Genomic DNA, 18,730 nt, shown 5'->3' with positions numbered 1-18,730 from the left:
ACAATTCTCCAACAAAGTTTGCACAATTCCTGAATGAAAAACTCAACATTGACCAATAAGAATTCAATGCCTTCTCAATAATTTTTTGTAGGGATGGTGCATCGGCATATTTTTAAACTGAGTAAAATTAGCTGAAACACTCGGTATAAGAAAGAACGCACGTGAATAAGAGAAAGGTATTTTCCAAGAAGTGCATAAACTTTTCATAGAACCTTGCGGCAACCATGCATGCCTCTATCCTAATGTCATGTACATACATATGCGTGTGTGTGTGTGTGTGTGTGTGTGTGTGTGTGTGTGTGTGTGTGTGTGGTTGTGCGCGCGCAAGGTTTTTTGCGTAACTTAGCATGTCAATGAGAAAATTGTAGAGCGACATGAAAAACTCCCGATATAGCTTTCTGTTGCTCAACACGTGCCGCGTAAAAGTATTTTTCCGAATGTGAAAGCAGACCGCGAATACAGGCGAAGTGCCTCGAGCGGCCAGTCGCGCGCCAATTTTGCGTGCATTTGCGGGCTACTTTCACGCTCGGAAAAACACTTTTTTGTAGTATTTGTTGAGCAACAGAAAGCTATGTCGGAAGTTTTTCAGGTTGCTTAACTATTTCCTCATTGACACTTTTCATCTAATTATAATATTTGGAAAGTCGGACAATCATTTATTATAATTATCCAATAGACTGAATAAAAATAATAATTTTACTATCACCAAGCGACGGCAAACAAGATTACCTTGGTTCTATCCAGCCGCATTGCATTCGCATATTTTTAAACCCTGGCTGCAGTTAGCTGGGACACCCAGCAAAGAAAACGTGTGTGATTGAGAGAGTTTTTCAAGTGCATCAACTTTTCAAATAAAACCATGCAGCAGCCATAAATGCCTCTGGTATGAAGGCATATATATATATATATATATTATATATATATATATATATATATATATATATATATATATATATATATATATATATATATATTATACGTGCAGGGCGTTTCACATAACCTAACCACAGAGGTATCTACTGGGTGGGCAGCGGTCACTGTCCCCTTGCCACTCGGCAAATACGGCTATGATTCAAGCAACGTGAAACAACACCCTGTATATATGCAGTGGTGATCAAGTGCTCAGCTAAACAATATATATGTGCAAAAGACGCACACATACACATGTGCGTGTGTTTTTAACACATACTTCGAAACTCAATATTGCTGAAGAAGACTCAATATTACTCATGACTCAAGTTTACAGCATTTAGTCAATGACCCTACTGTTGTAATTTCTCAACAATAGCTCAATAATACTCAATACTATTCACCGATATATGAACAGAATTTAGTCAGCGACTTTATCGTTGAAAACTACTAAACAATGGCTCAATAATACTCAATACTATTATATCAACAGAATTTAGTCAACGACTTATTTGTTGTGAACTACCCATTAGCATTATTGTTGAGTTACTGCTCTGTCATTTCAATAATTATGGAGGTATTGTTGAAAGGTTATTGAGTCAACAATTTATCAACAACATGCCAACAACATTTCGGCAGTCATTTTCTCAAGGATATACACTGTCTTCGGTATCAGCCCATTCTGCTACTGCACTCGCTTGCCAAGGTGGCCTATGAACACAATTGGATGACATCGATGCAGTGACGATGATGCAATGACGAAGAAGCAATGACGTTGATGAAACGACTAAGGCGGTGTAATGAAAACTGTGGGCCTACAATAGTATGACGATGACTGTGTGACAAGAGTCCGATGATAAAGTCAGAGTGACGACGACGGAAAGACTGCGATGGCACCGCCACTACGCTAAAACAACGAATGTAAGACGGCTTCGCAATTGCGAGAATGACATGACAACGGTATGAGGAGGACAGTAGAGTGACTACGAGTGTATTACGGCGATGGTGTGAGGATGGTGTATCGCGAAGGCTGTATATATGACGACGTTGGTATGATGACGTGCCGACGAGAGCCTTACGAGAGTTTAATCACGAAGCCGGAGTGACGACAACGGAACGACCACGACCGCTTCACGATGGTGGTGTGACAACGAATGCATTGCGATTGTTTGACGACGAAGGTGTGACGACAAAGGCATGCGAGATTCGCATTACAAAGCTTGGAATGACGACGATGCAACGACCACAACGCCATCACGACCACCAGCTCATACCTAGTGGCCCAAGCTGCTAGACAATTTGAAACACTGTGTCGGTACAGACAGCTAGCTAGCTAGCTAGCTAGACAGACAGACAGACAGACAGACAGACAGACAGACAGACAGACAGACAGACAGACAGACAGACAGACAGACAGACAGACAGACAGACAGACAGACAGACAGACAGACAGACAGACAGACAGACAGACAGACAGACAGACAGACAGACAGACAGACAGACAGACAGACAGACAGACAGACAGACAGACAGACAGACAGACAGACAGACAGACAGACAGACAGACAGACAGACAGACAGACAGACAGACAGACAGACAGACAGACAGACAGACAGACAGACAGACAGACAGACAGACAGACAGACAGACAGACAGACAGACAGACAGACAGACAGACAGACAGACAGACAGACAGACAGACAGACAGACAGACAGACAGACAGACAGACAGACAGACAGACAGACAGACAGACAGACAGACAGACAGACAGACAGACAGACAGACAGACAGACAGACAGACAGACAGACAGACAGACAGACAGACAGACAGACAGACAGACAGACAGACAGACAGACAGACAGACAGACAGACAGACAGACAGACAGACAGACAGACAGACAGACAGACAGACAGACAGACAGACAGACAGACAGACAGACAGACAGACAGACAGACAGACAGACAGACAGACAGACAGACAGACAGACAGATAGATAGATAGATAGATAGATAGATAGATAGATAGATAGATAGATAGATAGATAGATAGATAGATAGATAGATAGCGGCATGGAACCGGCGAGATGGCAGTGACCCTTGAAAGTTTACTGCTCGCGCACGTGTTTTCTGCGAACTATTTCATGGCGGTCCTTTCTCGCGGATTTCCGATCGACGTATGCCTGGAATTGCTCGACAGCGTTTTTCGTCTTCAACAGATTTTTTCAAGGCCTTCGAGCTACAACAGTGTCCAGCCGGTGATGAATTTTAACGTTTTCAGATTCTAAGTTGGCAACATTGCCAAGTGGTCGTTGACGCTATCAAGTCAGTTACAAAATGACCGCAGCAGCACTGTGACGATGGGGCGTGGAACCGGCGAGATGGCGGTGACCCTTGCAAGTATTATACTGCTCACGCAGGTTGGTTCTCCTTATCTTTGAAAACGTCGCACTACATTTTGCCGATTCCACCAGAAACGCATTATCTTACTTTTTCTTGTCACCGACGCGATTCTGTGTTGTCGAAACATGTGCATGCCAAACGGCTTTTTTTCACTTTTTCGTAGCCCGGCATTTTATCTACTTATTTTGCTGCTTTGTGGCGGAGATATTCAGTGTAACCCAGGTCCAACAACTGCTGAACAAATCCAAGAACTGTTAAATGGTCGAAGTGCAATACTTTCCAAGTTATTGCAGCCCACCGCAGACGTTACTGACGTTAACGCTCGGTTTCTTTCGTTGAAAACTAAGCTAGGAAAGATTGACACAATTGAAGTAACCTTAGCTAACGTTCAAGATCAGCAGCCGCAAAATCATGATGCTTTGGCAGGCATGATTAAAAAATTACACGACTTGGAAAATCTTTTTATGGCTTGGCGGATTCTAATGCCCATGAGACGGCAGCCCAGTCTGAGGAACTCATCATAAGTCAGTGCACTGCGAAGCTTGAATTACATTCGTTAACTATTGCATGTGCACACGGGCTGGGTAAATTCTCCAAAGGAAATAATCCGCTCATCATTGTCCGCTTCAATTCTTTTAAAGACCGCCAAGCTGTGCTTTCAAACGCATTCCAGCTCAAGGGATCGAACGTTGCTATATCTGAAGACTTTTCCCGCATTGTCCGTGATAAGCGAAAGAAATTATGGGCGCATGCCAAACAAAACAGCGCAGAAAACTTCAACCAGTTCTGAAGTTTGATACACTTCACTTGGAGAGCAGGCGCTTTCAATGGTACAGTAACGCCGGCCTTGCACGGGAGCAATGACAAAGTAGTGTTAATGCTGCGATGTGCCCCGTTAGCGTTCTGCTAGTCAACTGCCGCAGTGTAAAAAATAACATTGATGAGTTTAACGTTTTTTCTTCGTACCATCCAACCAACCATTGTTTGGGGAACAGAATCTTGGATTGACCCTAGTACCGCAAGCACTGAAGTATTTCCGGACACGTACGAGTGTTTTCGTCGAGACCACTGTGCACGTGGCGGAGAGGTGTTTATTCTTGTCCATAATATTATCCCGAGCGTGCAAATGGAATTTCCGGATAATGAAACTGCATCGATTTTTTCTAAAGTAAAGCTGCCGAAAGGGAAAGCAATTGTTCTTGGGTCATATTATAGGCCTCCTGGGCCTTCTGTAGAACCACTAGTTCATTCATCCAATTTTCTTCAAACTTAACAATGAATGCCTTGTTCTACGGCGGGGGCGGGGGCTTTAACCTTCTGGATATTGACTGGTCAGCTGAGGAACCAAGGGATACCGCTCGAGGGAGCCTATACTCAACTTTCTTTGATAGTTTAGATCAGAACACTTTCTATCAGTATGGTCACGAGCCATCTCGCACTGACGGAACAGGTCACGTACTCGACCTTTTGCTTTCTAACGCACCTGATGTATACAACGTACGGGTGTTGCAAAGTTTGAGCGATCACAACGTTGTTCTAGCAGATTTATCAGTTCTGTATGTGAAGGTTGCAAAAACACCTAGTCGAAAGATTTACGCCAACAGCAGGGCCAACTACGAGTCGATTAGCGCTGCTTCCGAGTCGTTCTTTCCAACTTTTGACGCACACGCAGATAATCTGGATATCGAACAACTCTCAAATACTTTCAAACTGAAATGGTTTGAACTGCGTGAAGCTTTTGACCCATCACGAGTTATATCAAGTAGGCGAGCTTGAGACAAACCCTGGTTTAACACAGAGTTACGTGCCCTTGTTTGACGACAGTGACGAAATTATCAATGATACAAGGCGTCTAATTGGCCAGAACATTTGGCCTTGCTGGAAGCAATAAAAATTGAATTTAGACAAAAGTATGACATCGCTAAGGACCTATATTTCTTCCTAAACCTAGGAGAAAGACTTGTCAGGGATACCAAAGAATTTTGGAGGTATTTGAAGCGTAATGGCAAGGACAACAGATAGATACACCGCTTTGAAAATGAGGAAACAATTATTTGTGATAATGAGGCTAAAGTTGAAATCTTTAGCTGTTATTTTTCATCTATGTTTTTGCCGTCTAGCTCACGTGCTGTCTCTTTTCAGTTACCTGCTGAAATAGACCGCCTGCCGGAAGTCACCTTTTGTGTCGATGGTACCTGTAAATTATTAAAAAATGTGAACCAAGCTAAGGCATGCGGCCCTGATGACATTCCTGCCGCTATAAGGAATTGTGCGGACTCATTATAATTTTATTTCACCCGGTTGTTCCAGAAATTCCTCAATGGAATAGACATGCCTGATGATTGGAAATTAGCGCGAGTCGTGCCCATACGTAAGAGTGGGGTGCGAAACTACATTCAGAACTACAGGCCCATTCCCTTAACTAGTATAACTTGCAAAATTAAGAAGCATGTAATACACAGTCGCATTATGGCCATTTAACTAAACATAATCGCCTAAGCCCCCACCAACATGGTTTCAAGCGTGGTTTATCTTGCAATACACAGTTGGTAGAGTTTACTCTACCAACTGTGCAGGAAACGCGAAGCTTCAGCAACAAAAGAATGGCAACGCACCCTCCGCCAGTACGACGTCGACACGTAGTCGGGCTCCAACGCCCGTTCCCACGCAAGCGAACGGAGAAGCACCACCACACAAAAGGAGGGCGCAAGAAACGGCTGAAGAAAAGAGTGTCTGTGCAATCAGTGAGGTTATGGGAACGTTTAAAGGAATGTTCGATGGGTTACAGCAACAAATCACAAACATGTATCTAGAGATTAAACAACGATTCGATGGATTAGAGAATAGAGTAGCGGCACTAGACAGCACACCAAAGGATATTAGGCCAGCAGGCGCAGGACCGGTTAAAAGCAAGCCGTATAGCAGGCCGAATGCGGTAGAAAATAGCAAGGCCACCGGGGAAGAACAGATAAATCAACATGGCGCCGCGTAACCAATACGCGATTTGGCAATGGAACTGCCGCGGGTATCGTCGCAAGCGAGGAAACCTGCAGCAGTTCGTAACAAGTAAGGAGGCGCCAGATGTCATCGCCCTGCAGGAAACCGGGGGGATTGCAAAATTATCGGGGTGTAAATCGTATAGTGCTTCCGGCGAGAAGGCAACCGTCACGACGCTCAAACACAGAAACCTCTCGGCTGTCGAGAACGATACCGGTGTGCGCGGCATAGACCACGTCCTGATTGAAATAATTCCCTTCTGTAAAGAAGAGGGAAGTCTATTTATTCTGAACATATATAGTCCACCCCGGCACAAGCCCAAATTCGGCCCACTCTTCCGCAATGTGTTGAGCGTAGCGCACAAGCAGGCACTAGTCGTGGTCGGCGATTTTAACGCGCCGCACGCGGCTTGGGGATACAGCATAGAGAACATTAAGGGCCGAAGCCTGTGGGCAGACGCTCAGCACGAAGGGCTAACGCTCATAACTGACCCTCAGGCACCAACCAGGCTAGGAAACAGCGTAACCAACGACACGACACCAGATCTCACATTTACGAAGAATGTGGCAGTTTCTCAATGGACAAACATGCAGGAAAGCTTAGGTAGTGACCACTACATCGTCGTCACAACGGTACAAGCAGGCCCAAGGAAAAAGAGGGGGAGAGAACTGAAGCTAGTAGAATGGGACTCGTTCCGCAAAATCAGACAAGATGATGCGGAAGACACTATAACGGACATTGAGAAATGGCCAGAGAAACTGCAAGAAAACATTGAACGAGCTACCAAAATTGTTCCAGACGAGGCAGGTATAGAGGAGATGGATAGCAGATTATTGCACATGTGGGAAGCGAAAGTTAGCATGCTGAAAAAATGGAAAAGGCAAAAACATAATCGGAAATTAAGGAAGAGAATTGTGGATTTAAACAAGGAAATCGAGATATATGCAAATAGGTTAACCCAACAGAAGTGGGAAGCCACGTGTGACTTGATGGAAAGGCAGATAGGAATGTCCAAGACCTGGAACATTCTCCGATGCCTCTTGGACTCCGGAAGTACAAAAACCATACAAAGACACAATCTACAGAAGGTTATACACAGCTACAACGGCACAGAAGAAGAGCTCTTTCGAGAGCTCCAAAAGATGTACGTTGGAGATGCGGATAGAGAAGTACTTCTGGATTACCTAGGTAACGAGAATCCAGATCTTGATACCCCTATTACGGAGGCAGAAGTCAGATATGAACTTACCAGGCTCAACTTGAAATCTGCACCAGGACCTGATGGGATAAGCAACAAAACACTCAGAAACCTCGACGATGTATCCATCCGAGCTCTCACGGACTACATGAATAACTGCTGGGAGCAAGGCAGCATTCCAAGTCAATTGAAATCAGCCCAAATTATTTTTATACCAAAGACTGGAAAGAAACCACAACTGACGAACTTAAGGCCCATATCCCTGACATCCTGCGTCGGTAAACTGATGGAACATGTGGTTCTCACACGTCTCACGAGACACATGGATGATGGAGGACTTTACCCACATACCATGGTTGGATTTCGACCAAAGTTATCGACGCAGGATATTATGCTCAAACTAAAACATCAGATCATAGATGCGGGTGAGAAAAGTCTAGACACTAAGGCAATACTAGGTCTCGATCTAACTAAGGCCTTTGACACCGTCACGCACAAGGCCATACTACAAAATCTCCAAAAACTGGATGTAGGACGTAAAACATACGCGTACATTAAAGACTTCTTGACAGATCGTACCGCAAGGATTTCAATTGGAGAATCCAAATCGGACGCGCTCAAGCTAGGTAATAGGGGTACCCCGCAGGGTTCAGTCGTATCTCCCTTTCTATTCAACGTGGCAATGACCGGTGTTCCTGCGAGACTCGAAAAGATAGGACTCGGACACAGCCTCTACACAGACGACATCACCCTTTGGGTGGCGGGTGGAAGCGATGGGCATGTGGAAGAGATCTTTCAAACCGCAGTAAACACGGTGGAAGACTACATCAAAGACAAGGGACTGAGATGCTCCTCGCAAAAATCACAACTTCTGCTCTATAGGCCCACATGCCGGGGTCGAAAAAACATTAGGAAAAGGCCGGGCATTGTGTTCACAGTAGAAGGCACCACAATACCGATAGTGGAGAGCCTGAGAATACTGGGACTCCGCATATCCGAAAACGGCCATAACGGAGAAACCATTAGACTACTTGACAATAGTGTTCAACAAACAATCAGACTAATGAAGCGGATATCCAACAGGCACTATGGCATGAAAGAGCACAATCTCATTCCATTAATAGACACATTCGTAATCAGTCGTATTGTATATGTGGTTCCTTACCTCAAGATATACGCTGCGGAGAAAGCCAAGATAGACTGCATTATTAGAAGGGCGTATAAGCAAGCCTTGGGACTTCCGGCGAATACGTCAAGCGAGAAATTCTTGGCGCTCGGCGTGCACAACACATTAGACGAACTTATTGAGGCCCAGAGAGTAGCGCAGTATGAAAGGCTTACGCAGAGTTTGACGGGGAGACACATCTTAGATGAAATCGGAATTACCTGCGAAGCACAGCACGGAGTGCGGAGAGACATCCCAAGGAAAATAAGGGAACATCTATCAATACCCCCACTTCCCAGAAACATGCACCCGGAGTTTCACCAAGATCGAAGAAACGCACGAGTGAGAGCTCTCCACAAAAGATTCCGTAATGCCAGGGACGTGGTCTATGTGGACGCGGCGGAGTACGCAAATGGACAGAGTATGTCGATAGTTGCTACGAGTCTAGAGGGTGACTGCAAAGTTAGTTGGACGGTGAAAACATGGAAGGCACAGGTGGCGGAGGAAGCTGCCTTAGCACTGGCAATAGCCTCCACGGAAGCTAACATCGTAGTAAGCGACTGCAAGACAGCCGTCAAGAAATATGCAAAAGGAAGAATCTCGCCGTAAGCACTCAGAATTTTAAACAACTTTCGTGAAGATCGCAACATTCACATTATATGGGCACCCGCACACTCCTCCCTTCCCGGGAACAAAATAGCGCACAACCGGGCCCGAGAACTGACAGGCCGAGCAGGTGACACGCAACAAATACTGGGAACGGAGAGAGACCGGATGACCAGCTTTAACGAGATCACCAAACACTATAAATTGAGAAGGGCCCATTTTCCCCCGGCACACTCCTCGTTAAATAGACCGCAAGCGACGGCATGGCGCCTCTTACAAACAGATACATATCGGAACCCGGTGGCCTACCACCGCTACTACCCGGACCTTTACACGGATAGATGTAGATTCTGTGAAGAAAGGGCGGACCTACAACACATGGTTTGGGCTTGTCCTCGTACACCCATACAGAATAAAATAATTAAGACCAGAGCAGTAGGAGACCGCGTTGCTCAGCTGTGCACCGGAAGACCAACGCAAGGCAATCCAGCAGGCCGAAGATGCCGCCAGGGCCCAAGGGCTCGAGGCCGTCATTTAGGAAGAGGTCTAGGTCTCAAATCTGCTGTGCACAAATAAAGTTTATTCCTCCTCCTACTCCTCCAAGCTAAGGCATGCGGCCCTGATGACATTCCTGCCGCTATAATAAGGAATTGTGCGGACTCATTATGCTTTTATTTCACCCGGTTGTTCCAGAAATCCCTCAATGGAATAGACAAGCCTGATGATTGGAAATTAGCGCGAGTCCTGCCCATACATAAGAGTGGGGTGCGAAACTACATTCAGAACTACAGGCCCATTCCCTTAACTAGTATAACTTGCAAAATTATGGAGCATGTAATATATAGTTGCATTATGGCCATTTAACTATACATAATCGCCTAAGCGCCCACCAACATAGTTTCAAGCGTGGTTTATTTTGCAAAACACAGTTGGTAGAGTTTACTCACGATTTAGCCGTGGCAGTTGATAAGCAACAAGTTGTGGACTGCGTTTTGATAGATTTCCGTAAGGCATTTGATGTAGTCGCACACAGTATCCTACACTCCAAATTAAAAGCTTATAACTTTGATGGTAAAATAATAGCGTTGATTGCCGAATATTTGTCATTTCGGAAACAGGCTGTTGTTCGGAACGGTATATTTTTGCAGTATCCATCAGTTACGTCGGGAGTTCCCCAAAACTCAGTGTTGGGGCCAATATTGTTTTTGTTGTATAATAATGATATTTCAACTGGTATACAGTCTTCATTCAAGATGTTTGCCGATAAATGTGTTGTTTATAGAGTTGTAGATGCCATTTCAGATTCACAAATCCTGCAAGTTGACTTAAATACTATAGCAGACTAGTGTGTGCGTTCGGATATGTCATTAAATATAAATAAGTGTACACGTCACCCACACAAGAAAACGAGCTATTCAACCGTATAGCTATAGAATTCATAATTTAAATCTGAACACAAGCAAGGAATTTAAATATATAGGTGTGTTTTCTACTTCTGATTTACGATGTAACAAACATGTTAACTATATTGGAAGTAAGGCAGCATCAGTTTTGGGATTCTTGCGGTGCAATTTTTGTCATTAACCGATTAACTTAAAAACGCTATTGTATTTCAGTCATGTATGTTCAATACCTGAACATGGATGTGTTTGCTGGGACCCACATACATCTGAGCTTATAAATAAATTAGAAAAAATCCAGAATGGTGCAGTTAGGTTTGTTCTTGGTAGTTATAGCCGGCAGGCTTAGCATGACAGAGAGCAAACTTAAACCTAAATGGCAAGAGCTGAAGGATCGTAGAAGGCGTATCACATTAACATTTTTCAACGCTATTTATCATTCTAAAGCACGTATAAACCGCGAACAATATATCCAGTCACCACACTACATATCTAAGCGACTTGACCACTGTTTGAAGGTCAGGGAATTTTCTTGTAGGGGTGACTTCTTCCGTTATTCCTTCTTTTATTAGAACTGTTCGAGATTGCAACAGTTTGCCATCGAGTATTGTATACACCACAGAAGATGGTGCTTTTTTCCAGGCGTTGAAATAATTTGTTCATGTATTTATTCAAGTCTGTAACCTCTCTGCTGTAATGCCCTACGGGGTGATGCAGGTAACTAATCAATAATAAAAAATCAATAGATAGATAGATAGATAGATAGATAGATAGATAGATAGATAGATAGATAGATAGATAGATAGATAGATAGATAGATAGATAGATAGATAGATAGATAGATAGATAGATAGATAGATAGATAGATAGATAGATAGATAGATAGATAGATAGATAGATAGATAGATAGATAGATAGATAGATAGATAGATAGATAGATAGATAGATAGATAGATAGATAGATAGATAGATAGATAGATAGATAGATAGATAGATAGATAGATAGATAGATAGATAGATAGATAGATAGATAGATAGATAGATAGATAGATAGATAGATAGATAGATAGATAGATAGATAGATAGATAGATAGATAGATAGATAGATAGATAGATAGATAGATAGATAGATAGATAGATAGATAGATAGATAGATAGATAGATAGATAGATAGATAGATAGATAGATAGATAGATAGATAGATAGATAGATAGATAGATAGATAGATAGACAGACAGACAGACAGACAGACAGACAGACAGTGTCTGTCTGTCTGTCAGTCAGTCAGACTGACTGACTGACTGACCGACCGACCGACCGACCGACCGACCGACCGACCGACGCACGCACGCACGCACGCACGCACGCACGCACGCACGCACGCACGGACGGACGGACGGACGGACGAACGGATAGACGGACGGACGGATAGACGGACGGACGGATAGACGGACGGACGGATAGACGGATAGACAGACAGACGCATAGACAGACAGATAGACAGACAGATAGACAGACAGACAGATAGACAGACAGACAGATAGACAGACAGAGAGACAGACAGATAGACAGATAGATAGACAGATAGATAGACAGATAGATAGATGCGCAAAACGCCTGAAGGGAAAGAAAGATGATCGCTACGATATTTTGATTGCCACAAGGTATACGACATCAAGAAAGCAAGCAAACACTTCTATGCTTGCTTTCCTGTGGCTGTTTTCTATTCTTGCTTTCTTTCTTAATATCGCTTTCCTGAGATTTATTTGATTGCGAGCCGAAAAAAGTGAGCAGTCAAGAGTCTCAGTGGCCTGTCCATATCGGAAAACTAAGCATAAACGCCCAAGGAATCCAGTTGGGAAAATGTTTTGAGTACGAGAACATAAAGCACAAGCGCATAGTTTAGAAGCTTGAGTTACACGTGAGGCCGAATGTTTATACATATTATATGCCTCGGTTACCTGGCAATTTATTTGCTTTTTTTATTTCGGAACCAAACCGGGCTTGATCCAACTAAAATACTGTTCCGAAATTTAAAAAAAGAACAAGAAACAAATAAACCGCCAGACAGACTTTTATCAGCTTGCATAACAAAGAGTAAAATGTATAGGCGGCATAATTTTCTCATGCACCTTGCAACTCTCGCATATACCACAGGATGTAATGTGTGCCCTGTAATCTCGTCTCCGCATTCCAACATTTAATCGTGAATCAGCACTCCTGTTCTCCGATTCTTTGTTGACATAGTCTGTTTGTACCTCGTTTTTGAAGACTTTAACCTACTAACTCTGCCCGGTTGCTGTTTCTATCAAGTGCAGAAGCATTTTAGACGACTCACTGTTCAAACAAGCAGTGCGACGCAGTCAGAATAAGGTTCCTTGTAATGATGCTCCCGCCACATGAGGATAAAGTCAACGACGAAAGATTAAATACGATATTAAGTTGAACCTACGGAAGAAAAAAGGCGACATGCATTATTTTTTTCGCGTAATACCACGTAAACGCAAATCATTTTTCGAGCATGCTTTAGTTTTAAGGTGGGTCGGTGCCACCGTAAAACAGCGCTTGAACATGAAACCGGCCACCGAAAATCTGTGACAAGTTCTGCGGTATCTGGCGTGCTACACGACTGCACACTCTTACACTATAAAAAAAGTATACACTCTTTGAGGCGTATATTTGCCACGCAATAATAATCGCCATCTGTCTTGCCCGCATTTCCTTTCTTGAAAACGCAGCGCTCGTCACTTTCCTGTCGAGAGTGCTCTGTCATGCTGATAACGCGCATGCCGTTCGTGACTTGGAAGTGCTGGACTCGCGGCGTTAAAGGAAGGAAATGCGGACAAGACAGATGACAATTATTGTTTTGTGGCAAGATACGACCCAAAGGGTGCAATTTTGTTTAGGAGTGGGGAGATTCCGTGTAGTGGGCTACATCCGAATCGAAGACAATCTGTAGACTGCGTGGTCAACTATGTGGCGGGCCTTGTGCCCCCACGGCATCACCAAGGCCTGCCCAAGTGACTTCCGGTTACTATGGTCTTGAGTCAGCCGAACCTATCGTGTTCCAGGCAAAATTCGGCTTCGCAACATGCCGCTTCATTCTCGACCGCTTTGCGCAGCGTATTCATTCTCTCGATCCCCATTTTGTCCCTTTGATAAGCTACCGATCATGGTCTCTATTTATTCATATTTATTTATTAGTATACCCAGAAAGGCCAATTCGGGCATTACGTTGGAGGGGGGAGTCAGAATAACTAGCGTGCAAAAAAGAACATTAGTTAGGCACAGTGGCATAATTACACAAAGGAAATAAAACGATATGCAAGTAAACATGAACACTGACATAATCACACATTTAGGATTTCCGCAAACCTTTGACTTCTTAACAAAAGCATCATGATTAGTGACAGATACAATGTACTTTGATAATTTATTGAAATGCTGCATTGCCAAAAGAAGTTGTAAATGACGATACAGATTAGTGCGCGCAAAAAACGGTTTTTACATTACACGGGTGATCAAAACGCTGAAAAATACAATGAACTGCGTTGATGTGAGATTCGAGGATCAGGGATTTACTGTACTCACCATGGTTACTCAGTGGCTATGGTGTTGGGTTGCTGCGCACGAGGTCACGGGATCGAATCCCGGCCACGGCGGCCGCATTTCGATGGGGGCGAAATGCGAAAACACCCGTGTACTTAGATTTAGGTGCACGTTAAAGAACTCCAGGTGGTCGAAATTTCCGGAGGCCTCCAATACGGCGTGCCTCATAATCAGAAATTGGTTTTGCCACGAAAAACCCTATAATTTGGGGGGGTGGATTTACTTTAATGAACCGCATTTAAATGGGACAACAACGTCATTGCTATGTGCGATTATGAAGGGCGACCAATGAAAGCGATTCCTTGATATCTGTAACGCTGCAGTTGCGGGAGTATTTCTTCGGGATAGATCTTGCTGCTTTATTGTGTTATAGTCTTACTTTATCGACAAGATACGTTTGTTGTGGATTGGAAATGATGGAGGCCTGTTCTACCTTAGACCGAAGAAGCTTAGGTCGCGCTAATAGCTAAGTATAGCAGAGTTGATCAAGTTGCATTTCATGAAGCCGAATGTTTCAGATGCCTTACTGGTTTTCGTATTAGCTTCTTTACTGCAAGAAAAATCAAACGATGTGAACTCCGAGATATTTTAATGTGGAGACCTTCTGAACATGGATTCCTTCAATTGGCGGCTCTGTCTCGGGTTATGTGCTCTCGTGAACGTCATGGCCTTAGTTTTAGAAGTGCTAATTTACATTTTCCACTGGCGACACCAAAATGCGAGCTTGTCGAGGTCTAAACGTAATGAGTAATCTTCTGTGCTAATAATTTTTCAACAGATAATACAATCGCCGACCAATAACGTGATAGAAGAAGGTAGTGTTTCCTGTGTTGTTGTTGCAGATGAGAAATAAGGTTGAACCTAGGCCTGATACCGGCGGTACGCCGGATTTTACATGGGAAAGTGAAGACGAGCACCAGTTCACGTAGGCTGATTGGCCTCAATTTGTTAAAAAATAAACTATCCATTTATAATCGTATTTTCTGTCTTAAGACTGGTTAGCTTCATTATTAATCGAATGTGCGGAATATTAAATGCTTTTACAAAATGACTGAACAAAGCCTTTTTTTTAATTTACTGCACCATGAACAACCTCGAGCAGATCAGTTGCCGATTCAACAGTTCAGTTTCCCAAGAACTAGCACGAAGTAAAGCATGCTTATTGCTAAAGAATAAATCTCGTTTTCTTGAAATTTTATTATGGTGGACTAGATGATATCCTCTAATGATGTAAAACATATGCTTGTTAGTGAAATGGTTTGAGACTGAGCAGGGTTCGCCACATTTACGCAACCTGTCCAGCATCACTATTCTCTCCTAATCTTAAGTTTCGGTCACATGTCCTAACAACTAATAGCGCCGCATGCCGTTCTTGCGGGAATGACGAAAATATACAGCAAATTCTGTGTCCACTTTTGACGCTTCCGCTCTAAACGACGTGGTCTGCGTACGTGTAACCGTTCAGATGACAGACCCTTCTCGGAAGCCAAAATATCTTGGGACCTTGGCCGAAGCAGTCTGGTGCGCATTCAAGAGGCTAACAAGATGTTAATGAGCGTCTTGAATAGAAATGGGTAGTTGTCGACCGTTTGTGACTGTACGTGGGTGAACATTCATGTGCGGGCGTGCGCCCCCCGACTCTCCTTCTCACCTTATCTCCTCACGAGTAGGGTAGCCAACCGAACGTGACCATGATTAACTGCCTACTTGCCTTTTCTTCTTGGTGTTAAGGGATTGTTATTCTCTCATTTCTGCGATTAACTAATTTCTAGGGTTGTAGAAGGCACCTGTAGCTTAGTTTAAGAAACACTGACGCATCGTATGACTTTTCAGACATCATCTATTAGCCCGTGGGACGGCAAAACTCACTCATGAGTTGACTCATTCAGATTCAATATACCGATGGATCGACTACGTCGTGCAGTTCTGGTGGTGCCATGGTTATACCAACGCGAGGAATGACACTACGCTTCAAGACATCGCATGTCACGACCTCAACGGCGGCAGAACTAACGGCCCTGCGTCGAGCACTGGAATTCATCGAATGTGAAAGAGCTAGAAAATGGGCTGTGTTCTGTGATTCAAAACCAGCATTACAGTGCACGCAGTCAGTTCTCCGACATGGATGCCATGACCAATTGACATATGCAATCGCAAAACTTTACCATCATGTCCAACAAAAAGGTCACGAGGTCGTTTTTCAATGGGTACTTGGCCATTGTGGAATCAGTGGCAATGATTGCCCCGATAACGCTGCTCGCACAGCACATCGTGAAGAGCACAGCGTTCCGATTCCGCTTTCGAGGACAGACGCCGCAATGCAGCTTCGACACCTGGCAAGCAGTCTCACACTGACCGAGTGGAACTCGCCAAACTTGCGACTTACACGACTGCATCGCCTAAACCCCTCCCTGCAACTCCGACCTCCACTCGGACTTCCTCGACGTGAAGCTAGGCTTCTCTGTCGCCTTTGGTTAGGAGTTGCGTTCACAAAGGCATACTCTACATTAATTGCAATGACTCACAGCTCAGCATGCGAGGTCTGTGGCACCGAAGAAAACATCGACCACCTGCTGTGCCACTGTCCACGATACACCCCTGAGAGACAAGAACTTGCCAAAGCTTTTCAAAAAATTGGAAGACGCTTAAGCTTCGCCTTCAAGAGTGGGATGCGACAGCTTTCCCGTCGACCCGCCAAGGGGTATAAGACAATGCGCTACGGCACAGCGATCACTTACGATGCGCCCCGCTTCGGACTTAGCGCCCACCTATCACGCGGTGAGCGTCGAGCAACGCAGCGTTCGGCGCGGCAACGAAACGTGCGCCTTAGCGAACGGAACGAACCAAAGAACTCGGCGTCTCGGAGGGGAAACGATCTATGCCAGCCAAACGTCGTGATCGGCACGGGCAGAGAGATAGATAGATAGTAATCTAAAGAAAGGAACGGCGCTTGATTCCCGGGAGCACGGCGAAGCGTCGTCAGGGGAGAGGGAGTCCCGCGACGCGCCTGGCAGCGGTCCCAATGCGGGCGCGGCGCGCCTCCTGTCGGGGCAGCGCCGTACATTGAGAGGAGGGGGTCTTCTGTGTTTGCCGCAAGATGGCTCTGCGTGTGCGGGAAGCGCAGAAGAAATGCAGCGGGAACGCACTTCGCAACTCGTGTAATTGTGACTTCTGTACGTTACATGTTCATAATTACCGATATACACCGCAGTATAACTTTCCACGGTTCGTTTCGAAGGCAACACCGCATTCACTAGAGGCGCGTTTGCACCGCTTGGAAGCATCGAACTCGTGGCTGAGTGGTAGCGTCTCCGTCTCACACTCCGGAGACCCTCGTTCGATTCCCACCGGGCCAATCTTGGAAGTTGCTTTTTATTTATGAAGCGCCTGCCATGATTTATCGCTCACGGTCAACGCCGCAAACGCCGACACCGCCGCCGACACCGACGCTGACGACACCGGCTTTTCTGCGACACGAGCTCCTTAACGCTATCGCGTTAAAACTGGACAATCGGCCGCTTTCTGTGCAGGTGCTGTTGGAACACCGCCCCCATCACCCGTCGGCCCATAAAGCGGTGAAGGCACTTTTGTGCTACTTAAGGACGACGGGCTTGTGCGACCATCTGTGACTATTCATGCAATTTCTGTAAGGCCACACACGTCAGCGAACTCACCGCAATTTCCTTCTTTCCTTCCCTCCTCTCTTTCCCTGTTATCTTTGTTTTCCCCTTTCCCATTCCCCCGGTGTAGGGTAGCAAACCGGACGTTATTCTGGTTAACCTCCCTGCCTTCTCCTTATCTCTTTCCCTCCTCCCATTCAGATTCAAGCAGACTCGTGAGTTCAGGGCTTAGTGAGTCCCGCTGAAAAGAATTCTGGTGAGTCTGACTCCAGTTGAACCCGGATGAGAAAATGCAATAAGCAACAATTACATTTCTGAGTGAGTCTGAGTGAATTCTGATTATTTTCCCCCGTAATGTCAATTTCGAGGGGGAAGAAGACATTGCCCAAATTGTGGAGACTACGGCAACCTGAAACGTTTCACAAAGTGGTGCGCGCCATGCTTCGAACGATTGTATACACAGGAAAGAAAAGAACCTCGCATAGAAACATGTGGTTGATGTGTCGTTGGCAGCACTACACTTGGATCTACGTTGCATCTTCAGGGTAATCGCACTTCCTCTTTCCCTCACGCGCACACACGCATTCGACACACACGCCCCTGCATGGTACCAGTCCGAAGCCGTCGCACCGCGGGCAAATCAAGCCCCACCGCCGTTAAGTCTCGATGTACGGCGCCATACATCCACCTCCTATATGTCCCTTGCTTCCCATTTCCCTCCTAAAGCCGTGTCCGCTCTTCGCGCCTCTGCTGCACGAAACAGGCAGTTTGGAAGGGAAATGTGGGAAGCTTCGCTAGAGAGGGTGACGCATTCGGTGCCAGT

General features: G+C 44.9%; 1 protein-coding gene across 1 annotated transcript in view; it reads right to left on the bottom strand.

Annotated features, from left to right (window-relative positions):
• LOC135907650 (chymotrypsin-1-like) overlaps positions 1-18,730 on the bottom strand; it is a 111,219-nt gene that overhangs the window by 73,801 nt on the left and 18,688 nt on the right. Inside the window, exon 4 of the mRNA XM_065439346.1 lies at positions 13,017-13,126. Coding sequence (XP_065295418.1) covers positions 13,017-13,126 — 110 coding nt within the window. The remainder of the gene's footprint in view (positions 1-13,016; positions 13,127-18,730) is intronic.

Source organism: Dermacentor albipictus, chromosome 10, assembly GCF_038994185.2.
Source record: "Dermacentor albipictus isolate Rhodes 1998 colony chromosome 10, USDA_Dalb.pri_finalv2, whole genome shotgun sequence".
In the NCBI taxonomy this organism is placed as follows: domain Eukaryota; kingdom Metazoa; phylum Arthropoda; class Arachnida; order Ixodida; family Ixodidae; genus Dermacentor; species Dermacentor albipictus.
Note: the sequence above shows the minus strand (reverse complement) of the source record. Positions and strands in the feature narration are given on the sequence as shown.